At 40.7% G+C, this 16,421-nt stretch overlaps 1 protein-coding gene across 1 annotated transcript; it reads left to right on the forward strand.

The window, feature by feature from the left end:
- Positions 1-1,663: 1,663 nt before the first annotated feature.
- On the forward strand, positions 1,664-7,640 carry gabrr3a (gamma-aminobutyric acid type A receptor subunit rho3a; the record flags this gene model as incomplete). The annotated part of the gene is made up of 9 exons (XM_079282900.1): positions 1,664-1,791; positions 2,395-2,507; positions 3,123-3,190; positions 3,294-3,517; positions 4,608-4,690; positions 5,378-5,515; positions 6,462-6,614; positions 7,048-7,241; positions 7,338-7,640. The coding sequence occupies 9 exons, from the start codon at positions 1,664-1,666 to the stop codon at positions 7,638-7,640; spliced, it is 1,404 nt and encodes a 467-aa protein (XP_079139026.1).
- Between the last annotated feature and the right edge of the window lie 8,781 nt (positions 7,641-16,421).

Raw genomic sequence — 16,421 nt, forward strand, 5'->3', positions numbered from 1 at the left:
AATGTTATTATGTCACTTTAGGAAAATGGCATGGGCTTAAGCAGGCAGAGGACAGTGAAAGTGCTTGTGGAACTAGGAAGAGGGGACTGAATATGCTTGTGTAACTTGGACAGTGATGTACAGGACAGAGGACATTTTATTCATTTTTATTCAGAAATAACAGTTTCTCAATTTCATGCATGCACCCATACATACCTGCCTTGTAGGGATAACATAATTAGGATCCAGTTTGGACACACATGCCCTGAATCCAACATCATCCACAACACTGAAGGGCTGTGTGTCCTTCACTATCATGGAGACGAGGGCTTCATCCAGCTCTTGTTTTCTGGTGGCTGGTTAAAAGAGAATAAATACAGTGTCTGTTACCTGTCTTTATTTGCACAATAAACAAAAGTGAACAGGGAAAAATTGTGATGGTGCATTTGTAATATTGTAATGACTTACCATGGCTGGGTGAAGCTCCAGTTTCCTCCTTATTCTCATGCATAAGGTAACGCCTTAGCATGGATGAGGTGTTGTTATTGTACCCCAACTCCTTGGAGCACAATAAACACCTCACCTTTGAATAAAATAAGAAACTGTGAAAAATACAGTTCTTGATAAGCAAACCGAATGTGTCTGAAATAGAGTTAGATTTAGCTTACCTTATTAGGAGTTATCAAATCAAAGTGTTCCCACACAGGGGAAATCCTCCTCTTCCTAGCTGGCTCCATCTTATCACCTATCCTTCTCTCCTCACTCCCCTAACTCTCCAAACTATCTAAACGCTATCCAAACGATCCAAACTATATAAACGCTATCAACTCATGATACAGCGTTGTGAATATTTCATTAGCATGTCAACACACATTTTTCAAAACCTTTGTCTGAAACCTTTCATGTGTGAATGATGTTTTGCATTGGATTATAGTAACATTTGTTACACATCATTTTTTTCTAATGTTTAGATGAAAACAGATCAAAGCCTTGTTTTTTTTTTCAAACATATCCTCTGCTGTGAATGATATCTGCTCAGAAGTCATAAGTGCAATGTCTGCAGATGTGGCCCAGCTGGCGCCTGTCTCCTGTGGATGGGATCTGTCCTCCCACCACTACAGTTCGCTACTCGAGGGAAAATCCTGCAATGTATAAAAGTAGGCTAGAGGCTTTTGATTTTTATCTGGTCAGCATGATGATGAAACTGCTGGTCGTATTATCCCTCTCCCCGCCCCCTGTTGCCTCCAGTTTGTAGGTTACTGAAAGATTTCACCAACCAAAGATAAGAAGATTAGAGAGGAATTAATGGTATTCCTTTCTCATTATAGGAATAAATTGATATTTGGTTTTACGTAAATCAGTGGGTGGGGACAGCGGGGGAGTCGGAGCTACATGTTGTCTGCAGATGTAAGCAGAGGGATGGCACAGAGAATAGCAAACCCAACCAGGTGGATGCCTGTGCACTGGAGCTAAGCGCTGACTGATGCTTACCATGTTAGAGGAGATGAAGCAGCAGGATAATGCAGAAGTAGCTGGGTGTGTGCGCGGTGGTGCACAATGAGTGCTGCTGGGACATGGACCTGCCAGTAGAGGACGGGGACAGCTGTGGCAATCCCTGGGCGAGACACTGACGCAGTGGGGGGAACGTTTTGGTTCCTCTAGTCTTCCAAGGCCCAGTTTAACCATGAGAGTGGCCCTCCTGGCCTTTAGACTGATGTGCCTGGCCTGGTTGTGGCCCGTCAGCAGCCACTATCCAAGCAAGAGGAGACACAAGGAGCAGCACGCAGAGAACACCAAGCAAAAGCATGGAGGGTGAGCCAATGCGGGATTTCTCGCATGACACTTTGTTGTAATTGTGGAGCTGCTTCTGCTGTTACTTTTAGACACCAGGCATCTACATTTTGTGGCTTCTCCATAATACTTTACAAAAGTAAAAATCAGAAAAGGAACGGTAAGAGCAGGGGATTTAACATGCGAGGATGGAAGGTGATCAGTGCATTTCATAAGATTTTCTGTGGATTCTGTTACAATCAAATGATATTCAGAATTATTCAACATATCATTAAAGTACATAATGCCTGTATTTGGACAGGGTGACATTTACATCAGAGTTAATTCTTTAATTCACATTAATCTCTGAGGATTTCAAGAAAGACAGTGAATAGATCGGACTTTTAGAGCCAGACACAAAAGAGGCCCCACGATATCTGACCCAGTTACAACTATGTTAGATCAGTAAAATAACTTCCATCTTCTAGGGACCATTGGCCTTTGGTTGTAATCAGAGTGCTAGTAACCATCACTAACTCCTTCGACCAGATGTCAGTTCTGCTTCAATTTTGTCCGTGTTCGTAAGAGAAACGTAGAGCTGAAGAGAGTTTCTACGTTAAGCTGTTTGTTCTCTTTGGTTCTCAGGCGAGTGGATCTTAAGATGAAAAAGCAGGACAGCGCCAAGTCTCTGCTAATTAAATCTGAGCAGCTGCTTCGGATTGAAGACCATGATTTTGCAATGCGCCCTGGATTTGGAGGTAAAGACACAAACCTAATCTATGTAGAGTGTGTCTATTTAATTCCACCTCTTCTGCTTTCTTTTGTTTGTATTTTTTTATTTTATGAAACATGTGCTTTCTGGGTAACTTAGAAAGGTTGATGTAGGATACTGTGCTGTCGTTTGGTGTTACGTGTTCAAAAAAACAAACCTTCGTGACCTAGATTGATAAAATAATCTGAACTGCGTACTTCATTCTGTGGGGGTAAAAGAAAAGCCCAACGTTAGAGAATATTCAAAACACTAAAACTAGAATGTTTCATTTTGATCTGAGACTGTAGAATGTATGTAGACATACAAAGCCTCAAAGCTGTAAGCTCTTTGTTGTTTTTGCTATTAATTCGAGAAAATGGTGTACATACATTATTCAGATTGTATTCGAAAATGATATGATAGCAACTCCAAGCTGAGTCAGGCTTAAGAACCAGCATGATGTCAGGGTCATCACTTTCATCCAACCTTTAGTCTGTACCATTTACGTCGTATGGCTCAGCAGTGGGATTTGCACATAAATAATCTCCGGCAGATGTGCAGATGTTCATCAGGGATGTGATCCTACTGTTGCTGATCCATGACAACGTTTTATCTTTTCCAGGGTCGGCTATTCCCGTCGGCATCGACGTCCAGGTGGAGAGCATTGACAGCATATCAGAAGTAAACATGGTATGTGCCTCTGGGATTTCTGCAGTTAGTCTAGCCAGCATACAGTGTCCCCTTTCTCTCTGCTGGGCTTGAGTTGTTGTCGTTGTTGTGTTTTTGTTTGCAGGACTTCACCATGACTTTGTACCTGAGGCATTACTGGCGGGACGATCGTCTGGCCTTCCCCTCCAGCAGCAACAAGAGTCGTACCTTTGATGCACGTCTCGTGAAAAAGATTTGGGTTCCTGACGTGTTCTTTGTCCACTCGAAGCGTTCTTTTATCCACGACACGACCATGGAGAACATCATGCTGAGGGTTTTTCCTGATGGCAATATCCTCTACAGTGCCAGGTAAAGAAAAGGTTTCCTTGACGTCATTTATAAAGAGACTACCATCAAAGTAGTGAACGATTAAAGCGAGGCTGCCTTTTGCTGAGTGGCGCCTGCTGTGGTAAATGGCAATTGCAGGTTTATGGCACATTGAATTTATTTATTTATTTATTTATTGAGTTTATGGCACATTGAATTTATTATTTCCAAAGTTTTTCTTTTGTCAGTTGTTTTAAAGACATCATTATGTTTATCTGTGACATGTTAAAATGTTGTGCAACAGGAGGAAAAGTAGAGAAGAGCAGGAAATCAACCAAATGTATTCATTTATGTGAGTTAGTTCGCTAAAATCAACCACAAGCTACTGGTCATACCAAACCAAGAACGGCTGAAACAGCATTTCCCTTGTTTATAGACCCTTTAACACTTCAGTTTTTGAGTTGAGTTTTAAAATTGGTGCATCAAAAACGCGTGTTTGAAGCACCAATTTTAAAACTAAGTCCACTAGTCAACACGTTTGATAGCTTGCAGCCATAGACGCCGCGTGTTTCAGTTTAACGAGTGACCATGTTACCTGGGGACTGTTCAAAACAGAACATGTAGGTGTCCTCGTAAAAGCCTTTGATCAATATTAAATACATACTCATCAGTGTTTATCATCTACTCCGACCTTTTTTTGTAAGTCACTACGAGCAACCACGGACGCATTCGTCTAAGCTAACTTGATCACTCGTTAAACGGTCGTAATCCTGTCGAGAATTCTGTAGAACTTGAGTCCTCTGAATATCGATTCTGACAACCGAACATGCAACAACCAGACATTTTGATGCTGTTAACAGTTTTAATTCCATGTGTAAAGCTTGCTAACTTGTCTGGATGGCTGGGGCCACTTCGCTTTAAGTTACATTTACAATTCATTTCTTCTTTATAAAAGATGCATATCTTTAACTTTACCTGTGTATATAAATACAGCGGCTTTGTTTTGTACCCTTTTTGGCTGGTTAACGAAGATTAATGTAAGCAGCTTGATTGTAATATGTTTTATGAACACAGTTGATGCTGAATTGCTTGATTTATGTGGGTGTTTCTTTAACTGTACGCTGTGTTTTAGGATCACTGTGACGGCACTTTGCTCAATGGACTTCAGTAGTTTCCCTCTGGACACACAGAATTGCTGTCTGGAGCTCGAGAGCTGTGAGTACCAAACTGCAGTTGGGACATTTCTTTCTGATGTTTGTTTATTTTGTTGCAAAACGAATTGCGTAATGTGCTTATGAGACAAGTTTTGCTGGAAAACATGTTCCACAATCTTTTGATGCACTTATTTGTGATTTACAGGCACCGGCTAGCGAAACCTGCTGAGCTCACTGAATTCCATATTAAGCATATCCATGCTGGTCAAAACCACCATTGGATAGCTTTGATCGTTATCCTATAGGGACAGACACACACACCGAACAGCTCTAAGTGCATTACCATACTTCAAGAACACACAGTAGCCATCGCCATCTTCTTTTTGCAAAGACTACATGAATCATAATCCTCTATCAGGTCAAGCTCTGACCATTATAAACATCTGCTTTTCTGATGCAGGATTTGCTGGGGATTCTGTCTTTCATTCTGCTCTGAACTTGAATTTGGTCATAACTTCCGACAGTGGGGATTACTTTCTCTGGGGGAAATGTTTTGTCTTTCTGGCCTGCTTTGTTCTCTTTGTCTCTCTCCCTGTCTGCCTTAACTTGTTGCATGGATCCTGATCTCAGAGGAGAGTCGGGAGGCCCATTTCTGTGCGCTCTCTCCTCTCCTCTCCTCTGAGGAGATCATCCATGAATCTTCTAAGAGAGGCAACATGTGAAGGTGTCCCTCTCTCCTCTCTTGAAGATGCTTACAATGAGAACGACCTAATGCTCTACTGGAAGAACGGGAACGATTCATTGAGGACTGACGAGATCGTGCTCTCTCAGTTTTTTGTTGAAGACTTCCATCCTTCCTTCGGGCTTGCCTTCTACGGCAGTACTGGTATGTGAGGTTAGAGCCGTTAGGGCCCCTCTGAGTTGTTTGGGAACGAACAGAGAGTTCCTTATTTAAACCTAATATCGTCAATGTCACAAAGCCCTGTCTGCATTTCTAAAAAGGGAAAATGTAAGATGTTTAGACCTGTATACAGCAATATTTTATTCACCTTCACACCTGCTGGTAGCTCCGGCAAACAGTGAGAACAATAATGACTATAGCCTCAAATGAATGTGTGCAAAAAATAAATACATATAAATGAACCATCCTGAACTGTCCCTTTTTTAAAGGAATAGTCAAAGCGCTTTCTGGCTTATTCGCCTCACTCTCACACTGTGGGTGTTTCTCAAAGTCAAGGATGCTTCCTTGGTGGTTTTAGAAGAGTGGAGCATACACACATGCATCCTTGAAAATCCTCTGAACAAAGGTCTCAGACCTTAGTGGAGTTTTGAAGGATCTTCGACATTGGAACAGTCGTCCAGGTTGGATTCAATGACGTAGCAACTTTGACATTTTTTTGAAAGTTCTGTTTTAAAGCTTACATGGCTAAACAACTTCAGATCATACGTACAAAGCATGTCCCTTTTTATTTACAGTGTTCAAATATATTTTTTATATTTCTTCTGTGGTATGCTTTATTATTTAAGCATTTTGGAGTTGTATGACTCACCGCTAAGCCCACTTTTTAAAACCATGCCTTCCTCTACTGTCACATTTCGGTGTGAAATAATCTTGTGGGGACCTATCTGCGCTAAGATGTTGTATAACTTCATCTCCAGACAGATCTGCTCAAGAACATAATCACTTTCTCATCCGAGTTCGAGGTTCTCCCTGTTCGTCCGTCTACTTTCTGACAACTTGCACAATACTGAGCAGGGTTTTTTTGCAACATTTTATTGAGTGACAGTCTTGTTTTTCACCTCCACTTTTTGTGCATTTATCTCTGTTTCAGGTTGGTACAATCGTCTCAACATTAACTTCCTTCTCAGGAGGCATATCTTGTTCTTCATGCTTCAGACGTACTTTCCCACCATGCTGATGGTGATGCTGTCCTGGGTGTCCTTCTGGATAGACAGGAGGGCCGTACCAGCCCGTGTCTCTCTGGGTACTGAGACCAATGTGACCGTGTTGTTTTTAACACATGTTGACAGCTTTATTAAAAAGATACTCTGTAACTGGTATTTTTATCCAAAATCTGTGCAAAAGCATCACTTAGCCTAGTTTTTCAGTTGTATTTAGAGGATTACTCTGACATTTTGTGAAAGCTTATTTGCTTTCCTACAAACGATATCGATACCACTTTCATAATTCTCAGCAAGAAAGGAAATTCCCAAAACTCTTCCTTTGAACGTTTTGGTGGTTAAAGTATTAGAAAACTGCTGATGCACTACATATAATATTAATACGGAGATGTTTTACCATCCAACTTGGGTATTTTTTTATGCCTATTGCATTTAGCATTGAAGTTGAATTAATCCAAACAATGGATGTTATTTGTGAGGTAACATTTTAATGCTCATGATGTGTTGTGTATCCAGGCATCACCACGGTTCTGACCATGGCCACCATCATCACTGGTGTCTCAGCCTCTATGCCACAGGTGTCTTACATCAAAGCTGTAGACATCTACCTGTGGGCAAGCTTCTTGTTTGTCTTCCTGTCTGTCATCGAGTACGCTGCTGTCAACTATTTCACTACAGTGGAGGAGATGAAGAGGCTCAGAAGGGCAAAGGTCATTCTCATTGAGTTTTTTTTGTCTCTTGAATCAGAAAATAATTTCCTACCATCTGGACCGGCTAACTCTCCTCTTCTGCCTCTGTCGCTGCAGATCCCCAACTCCTTCGATGCCACCCAGGCTATGGCGTTCGACGGCTGTTTCCACGACAATGACATCGAGCTGACTTCTTTCACAGAGGCCCCCAGCACCCCGAACACAGACAGGAACACCCAGACTCGAAACTCTACTGTCTCCGGACCCACAGAAGGCACCAGGCTACGCCACAAGAACCCTGTGCTGCAACACTTCAGCTTCATTATGAGCAACAGCTACATGATCGACTCCTACTCCAGAGTCATATTTCCTCTGTCTTACCTGCTCTTCAACATAATTTACTGGAGTTTATATGCATAGAACTTAACCTATGCAGCAGTATAAACAGGATTCATTTTTGACTATTTTCACCATTTGGCTGTACAGTGTAACACCAACAGGCTGCAATAAGCTGATTTACAAGAATCTGCTCGGCTACGGGATATGACCTCAAGTTTGCACAGTGTCTGCCGATGGACAGAGATGTCTTGCAAGGTGTCTTTTACTCAAGGAGTGTTCAAGTTGTAACTTGGAGAAACTCATTGAACGGCTGTTGTTTTTGCGGATGTTTGTGTGTTATCGACATGCCTGTTTTATAAGAGAAAAAGTTTTATTCGAACAAATATATTTTATTTGTTGTTTCGACACAAAACATCAAATTGTACAATTACCTTACGTTGTCTTGAAAAATAAATGGATTGTGTCATGCTAAACATTTTCTGACAAAGTTCACTTTACATCAAATGATTTTACTTTATATTTGTCGTGGGTAGCGCACATTTATTAACATCAATGTGATGTAAATGTGTCGGATTTAGCCACAAGGCTAATTTGTATCTATGGTCCGCTGCTGCAGCCCAGATTGATCCAAAACAGTAAAGGTGCAACCGTAAAACCGAATCAATGAGCTGAAAGATCAAGCAGTCGTGTGATCCATTAAGGACTTGTCATCCATGTTGGCTTAAAATCTGAGGATTTCAAATATATTATTGCCCTTGGAAACAGCAGTTGATGAAAGATTAAATCAGCATCAGCCCTCCATCTGCTCATGATGATCATGTAATGTGATCAAACGCTCCAGAAGAGCTTCTAAATGGATCTGAGGTCAGATTGTTTTCTCAACTAATTATTGCCGAGCGGTCACATGCAAGCCCATATGACAGTCCTAAGCTTGAGCACATGAGACTAAGTATACACTGAGGCGCCCATTCCCAATCTACACACACAGACTTTAAGGCGCGTTCCTTAAAGTACTCTGTATCTGTATCACTTTAAGGGTACTGGTATTGTTACTGGCATTGTATTATTTCTTTTGAAAGATACCCAGCCCTAATGGTGTGGTTCGTGATCTCTTTTGGTGAAGCTGTTGTAAATGCTGCAGTATGTGACCGAAACATCCTGCACAATGATCAGCAGCAGAAATGGAATAGATAAAGCACCCTTTTGAATTTCACATACATTTTAATTATGAAACCAATCAAAGGCTGCTGATCTTTAAAAAAAAAACGGTTTGGGTCTGCTCTGCTCTCACTGTTTCCCAACCCTCGAACAGATATGAAAACCTGGCTTGTGGTTATCTTTGGCCTCCTTCCTCCCCCTGGTGAACAGATAGAGAACTACACCTATCCTATTTTTCTGTTTCTTACTTCATTCAATTAACTGAGAAGAACTAAAGCTGGTACAGCATGAAACCTGGTTGGTATTACTATTTTAATGTGAGTACATAATTCATGCTTTATGAATTAAACAGCTGTTATAATGGATACATAACACATCTCTGGTTTACCAGGATATAAAGATAGAATCAAAATCAGGTTCCCTTATGTTTATGTCCTCTGCTAGGATAGTTTGTCATTTTATTTTGATTTAAATACTTTTACTTACTTAGTTAATGAGCCCTCCCACTCTCAGTTTGACCCCTGACCCCTGTTATTATAATATTTTGGATGACTGTGCACTGAATCACCATGCTCTTAGTGTCCCTTAGGTATGACTTTTCAAAATGATCTCAGTCGTCAGATCACCGACACCCTCCGTGGTAAGTGTTTGTGTGTAACTACAGGGTGTAACTGTATTCAATATAGTGTTTGCCTTGTTAAATATAATTGGAAGAGCCACAAGAATGGCTGAAATAGGTGTGTGTGTGTGTGTGTGTGTTTTAATGACTGCAGTGTTGGTGGTGCGTGACAGACAAGCTCCTCCTTTTCAGAGTCCTGTAAAGCAGGTGCATAACACACAATGTTGGTGCGTGAGTTCTTCTGACTCAACAGTAAATGTCTCACTGCCACACTCTTAAAGTGCTGTCGTGTTACCCTGGAGACATTTGTTTTCTAGTTGAGTCTGTCACTGAGAACACTCATGGTTAGGACACACCCTGAGGCGCACCTTTACTGCCAAACAAAAGTAGAAAAAGAAAAATCTCTTCCCTACCGGGAACATTAGTTGTGTACATTATCATTTCTGATGATAGAACAGCACAGTGGGCCTTTGCTTATCTCGTCTAAAATCAAATCATTTCCCATTCAGGAGGTGGACAGTTGTTGCAACACTAAGATAAAGTGAATGTATGTGACATCCACCTGTTCAGGTTCCAGTTTCAAGAGGCGTGCCGCATGTGTCACCTATTGATACCGTATGAGAAAGCCGCAGGGAAGTCCCTCAGCAGGCTGCCAAACAACGACAGAAACAACAACATTGTGTTCGAGAAGAAAATGCACACCTAATGTTTATGGTTTGGCTTTGTTTTCAAGAGGATTGAAGATTTCAAGAATTTGCCCACGGGACGTTATGTTTCAAGAAAATGAAGACGAAATCATGAAAGCTTCCAGCTTTTGTTCTGATGGTTCTTCATGTCGGCACATGTTTGCCTCCGTTGTCAGGTACAGTGGTGGTGCTGGTGGTGCTGGTGGTGCTGGTGGTGCTGGTGGTGGTGGTGTCTCCTTTTCCTTAACTAGGAATCACTGCCCATCTCAGAAATCACTGCTGGATCTGGTTTGAATCTGGATTATACACCAAGCTTGTCAGATATAACTAAATCAATTACTTATGTATTCCTGTATTTTAAACCCCGAATCGAATCACTTTTTAAAATATCTTTAAATGTTTATGTTCCTCTCTGCAATATTATCTTGTTTTATGTTTACATTTCTGTGAATATGTGTCTGTGTTTGTTGAATGCTGTTTAATCTTTTACCCAAGTATTAAATGAAGTTACTGATACGATTATTTAAGAGTGTAAGAGAGGGTGCACCTGGTAAGCACCAGAAACACTGTAGTGGTACAATGATGCTCACATTACATTAAGGGGCTGTAGAAAACCCAGGAAGGATATGGGTCGGTGGATTTGTGTTGATGCAAAATTCGGACTTTATCATCTACAAACTGAAAGAAGACATCTTGATTTGTTGGGTCCTCTCCTCAGTCGCTATTTGTTTTGGGAAATAACACATAGCTGTAGCTTCATCTTATTCTTAACCTTCAGGCGTTAACTTTTGTTTCGCTGTTTGCCTGGATTACCACCTCGCTGAGCAGTGATTTTTATTGGCTTCTACTCTGTCCTTCCTCAAGGCTGGACATGTTATTACCCACTCAACTTTCACTGTTTTTAAGCTTTTTGTTTACTCCTCCATTTGCGACTTGTCACTACATCTCATAATATTACATATATTACACTATTTTACTCTTTAGTTTGTATTAATAATAAAAGCAGGTACCAAAGTTTAGAGTTATAAATGCAAGTCTTCTGCGACAGACCTTCTTATATCACCGCATAGTAACGGCACAGCTTCATAACAAATGTAAACACCACTGAAAAGCTCTGGTCCGAGCAAACATTCACCATTTGTTCATGAAAACAAACGTGTCTGTACAGTGCAATACATAGTAGTCTCTATTGCACTTCCCCTAAGCTGTGATAAAGGTAATGTGTTTGTTCTGTTGTACTGTAGTCTGACTGTACCCAAAAGTGGTTCTCAAACAATGTGTTTGACGTTTGATTTGGCATTATTCCTTTTCTTTATTCAGAAAATTGTAAGATATGGTTGATTGACTGAATGATCAAAACCAAAGAGAAAACCCTTGAAACATAATTGCAGGATATGCCTACAGTATGTATTCACGTAGGCGTGGTGGGAGGAAGTGTTTTTGTATGCCTCACTCTTTCACCGTTTTGAACTTCTTGTTCAACAATAGGTATCAAAAGAGCAAAATGTCAGTACAATGAAGCTTACGTTTTCATTTCATACAAACAAATGTTTGTCTTTGTTATATTACAGAGCGAAGAAGCCAGGCCCACATGTCAAAAATCGACACTGGTTTCACATACTTCTGCTGGTCGTCCTATTGGCAGGTATGAGATAAGCTGTGACTGGTTAGAGTTGTCTGCAGACAATGGAGCAGCAGCATCTTTCATCTGGTAACCTGATCTGGACTGACAGCTCTGCACCTCTATTTATTAATACATTGCACTGTCAGACATGTCAGGCATGTCACACCCACATGGGAATATGTAAAATGTCCTTCCTAATGTGTACTGGAACCTGTTTTTCTAGTCTGATTGCTGTCTGTTTCAGCAAAACTTCACAATGCTTTAGCTTCTTTGTGGAGGACGTTGGAAAATATGACCAAGAGGAACAGATTATCAAATATACCTGGACTTTTGTTTTCCAAAAATATTTCATAGAAATTGTGATATATTTTAGTATTGTTCATTTGTATCATTGTATTGATGCATTTCATATGTTTTTTCTTTTTTATTTACCGATCAATTTACAGTACAAGTCTTTAAAATCTCCAACAAACCTATATACATATATGTCAACTCCGTGTGGTCGTGAAATACAAGAATTTCTAATGTCTACACCGATGTCCAGTTTCTACCTTACCGTATTATGACTGTACGGCACAATAATCACCATAAACGGAAGTTGTTTTAGTTTGAAATTTGTGTTCCCTACTTTTCATTCACACTGTGCAGAGTGGAACTAATTATTCTTTCTTTCCTGCCAACAGCACAGGCTTCCTGTAATGAGACCTCTGCTGCTCCTTCCCCTCTTTCCATGACTACAACAAATGCACAGACGTCAGGTAAACTTGCAACTTGACAGAATCATCTCACACGCTGCCATATCAGCAGTACTACTTTGTAGTTGAATCTACTACAGCGGTTCCCAAACTTGTTTGCGTCAAGCACCTCTAAGATGACACAAAATTGACCATTTCATGAGATTTTGTCCCAGGGTCCCCGGATTTTTCATTTGGATTTTTTTGTCGAGAAAGTTTATGACGAGGTTCAGCTGAAGCTAATAGGACGCTTGAAAACAATTAGAAATTGTCCTTTAAGATTAAGAATAACAGAGAGAACATTTCAACCTGTGAAAACAGCTGATAAACTCTGAGGTTCTGGGATGTGGAAAATATAATGTGGGTTATCTCAGGATATCTCCTTCACTAATTGCATCTCCCATATTTAAAATCGGTCTCCTCAACTACGTTCTGTCTTTCCTTCTTACGATAGTATTCTACTATGTTGTTGTCACTGTGGATGCCAATGGAGGGAAGAATGAATCAGACATCATTGCCTGGGTATGTATGGAAACTAGTTATGGACTAGTTGTTATGTATAATAACGGATATATGGTGGATATATGCTGTGATAAAATATAATGAGTATTCTGTTCATTTTCTCAGCTGAGCCAGGTGTTCCAAAACGAGCTGCAGAGCTGCGTGTCTCCAAACCATGAAGAAACAACTGCCAGCCCTACCTCTCCACAAACTACATCTGCAAGTACTTCAAACGAGACGACGCTCATGACGACAGCAACAACTACACCTGCAACAACAACACCAGTGTTAGAAAGCACCAACACAACTACACCTACAACAACACCAGTGTTAGAAAGCACCAACACAACTACACCTGCAACAACACCAGTGTTAGAAAGCACCAACACAACTACACCTGCAACAACACCAGTGTTAGAAAGCACCAACACAACTACACCTGCAACAACACCAGTGTTAGAAAGCACCAACACAACTACACCTGCAACAACACCAGTGTTAGAAAGCACCAACACAACTACACCTGCAACAACACCAGTGTTAGAAAGCACCAACACAACTACACCTGCAACAACACCAGTGTTAGAAAGCACCAACACAACTACACCTGCAACAACACCAGTGTTAGAAAGCACCAACACAACTACACCTGCAACAACACCAGTGTTAGAAAGCACCAACACAACTACACCTACAACAACACCAGTGTTAGAAAGCACCAACACAACTACACCTGCAACAACAGCGTTGAAAAGCACCACCACAACTACACCTGCAACAACACCAGTGTTAGAAAGCACCAACACAACTACACCTGCAACAACAGCGTTGAAAAGCACCACCACAACTACACCTGCAACAACAACGTTGAAAAGCACCACCACAACTACACCTGCAACAACAACGTTAAAAAGCACCACCACAACTACACCTGCAACAACAGCGTTGAAAAGCACCACCAGAACTACACCTGCAACAACAGCGTTGAAAAGCACCACCACAACTACACCTGCAACAACAACGTTAAAAAGCACCACCACAACTACACCTGCAACAACAACATTAAAAAGCACCACCACAACTACACCTGCAACAACAGCGTTGAAAAGCACCACCACAACTACACCTGCAACAACAACATTAAAAAGCACCACCAGAACTACACCTGCAACAACAGCGTTGAAAAGCACCACCACAACTACACCTGCAACAACAACGTTAAAAAGCACCACCACAACAACACCTGCAACAACAGCGTTGAAAAGCACCACCACAACTACACCGGCAACAACAGCGTTGAAAAGAACCACCACAACTACACCGGCAACAACAGCGTTGAAAAGCACCACCACAACTACACCGGCAACAACAGCTACTATACTCGCCAGTGGTGGAAATGAAAGCCCTACAATGACTAACAACGGGCGCGCACGTCGTGAAATTAGAAGCCATGTGACACAAACCAGGTATCGTTGAACGATTTCTTATGAAATGAAAGAAAGGGTGAAGGGTCCTAACATTTTGACAGTATAGACAGCAACGGGTATCTCAAAATATTTTTGATGTTATTAATGATTTAGTACAAAAAATATTATTTGTCTTCATTGTGAATAAGAGGAGTATGTTGTAATTGTGCTGTTGTAATATAGATCTCCAAAATAACTTCAACTTAAAATTGAATTATTTGTAAGTAGCAGGTTCCCCAGAGTCCACACTGTAGGAACAACTAACCTTTATGACTGTCTTTTGCTGAACAGCGGCCACTGAGTCCACAGGTGGTGCTTATAGATGAGGGCACATTGAACTTTCCTTGAGCCACACAATGCTTGTTTTACCTCTGGCATAAAACCATTACAATGTTTATCTGTGATATGCTAAAATAGAGTAACAGCAGCACAAGAGGAAATTAGTCATAAAGTCAGATAGCTGACAGCTATGTTAATGTTAGTTAAATAGCCATATCTGACTTAGATCAACTGAAATGAACATTGTGAACATCGAGGTGTGTTAAATTAAGCAAGGGTATGGTTTTTGGTTATGAATACCACTTTTTATTTGTAAGAAGGAGACTGTGATATCTCTTCTTTCAAAAGTAATATAGACTTTTTTCGACAATTTAATCTTGTCTCAATTTGTTTTTCAGTGCAATCAGTAGAGACAACACAACCGGCCTCTTTCAAGTAAGTTAATATTTAGATATCTGTGGGTTACAGTCTGTGAATAAAAGGATCACATGAATCGAGATTAATTCATTTTTTTAACAGGAAATTGAAGTTTCATGCACCATGAAGACTGCAATAATGTAAGTGAAATAACAAACTAATTTTAAATTACTAAAGCAAGTGTTAAGAATCTCTTTGTTGACACCAGCCTCATACTTCAGACACACCAACTGTTCTGTGACGCTGCAGTTGAAGCAGAGGATCCCTTCATGTTGTATCCTTCGTACGCTCTGTGCGGCCAGTAACAAATCTTCTGACATCCGTGTGGTGGGGAAATCAGCAGCAGGAATGAGTGAGTGTTGCTTGCTCTACATAAAATAATACATAAAAATACATAATTACCAACTAATAAGTTCCCATAATGCGATCAACCCTCTGTGTCATTGAACAGGTCCACCACTAAATGAGTGCAACAGCAGCAATACACAAGAGCTAAACAGTTGCACGTATACTGGTCAAACTGGCGTGTGGCCGCTTCAAGAGACAGGTGGGTGACGTACCAGGTCGCTAGCTGTGTCCTCTGCCGTGTCCCCCTGGGCCCACCTCAGCTCCACCGACAATCCAACTCTTTGTCCATTTCTAGAGTTAGGCTGTGTAGTCACTGCCAAGATGGCAACGGCAGCCACCCACTGTGAGCTTCACAACGGCTCTTCAGAAACCTATGGATGGCGCCACAGAGACAACATCCATATTTTATAGAGTCTATGGTTAACACTGACATTCGGAGACAGTAAACCAACATGCTTTCACTTTGTTTCAGATAAAGAGAACAACACCTGCAGCTGCTCTGCTTACTGCGGTGGAACTGGTGAGTGTTTTTCCCCCCCTTACAAACCACCAGACTTTAAACTACATAGATACAAGTTGTTGATACATATTGTGTCTTTGCATTCAGATGCATACTACACTTTTCAACTTTCAACACAAGATTCCAAGATTAACATGTCAAACGTCATGTCTATGGTAAGTTATGCATACATGAGCGTATGTTTTAGTGTGTCTTTAATTGTCCATTTTGCATCAATTAGTTATTGGAACATCAAACTCTGATCTCTTGAATCTTTACAGCTAAAACAACAAAGAAACTGTGCTTCAAGTTCAGAGTGAGTTTTGCCATTTAATTGCCATTTAGTTTGTGCAAATCACAGTCTACATGAAAAAATACCCTTCAATCAAAATGAAAAATAAATCACAATCTTTGTTATGTTCCTTTGCAGTGTTTCATGTGCGTTGTCCAACATTGCATCTGAATCCAAGGTAAGCAGCTGTAATCATATTGCCTAAACTTTCACGTTTTCTACTATGACTATTTTGACTA

This window comes from Melanostigma gelatinosum (genome assembly GCF_949748355.1).
Source record: "Melanostigma gelatinosum genome assembly, chromosome: 14".
Taxonomy (NCBI): Eukaryota; Metazoa; Chordata; class Actinopteri; order Perciformes; family Zoarcidae; genus Melanostigma; species Melanostigma gelatinosum.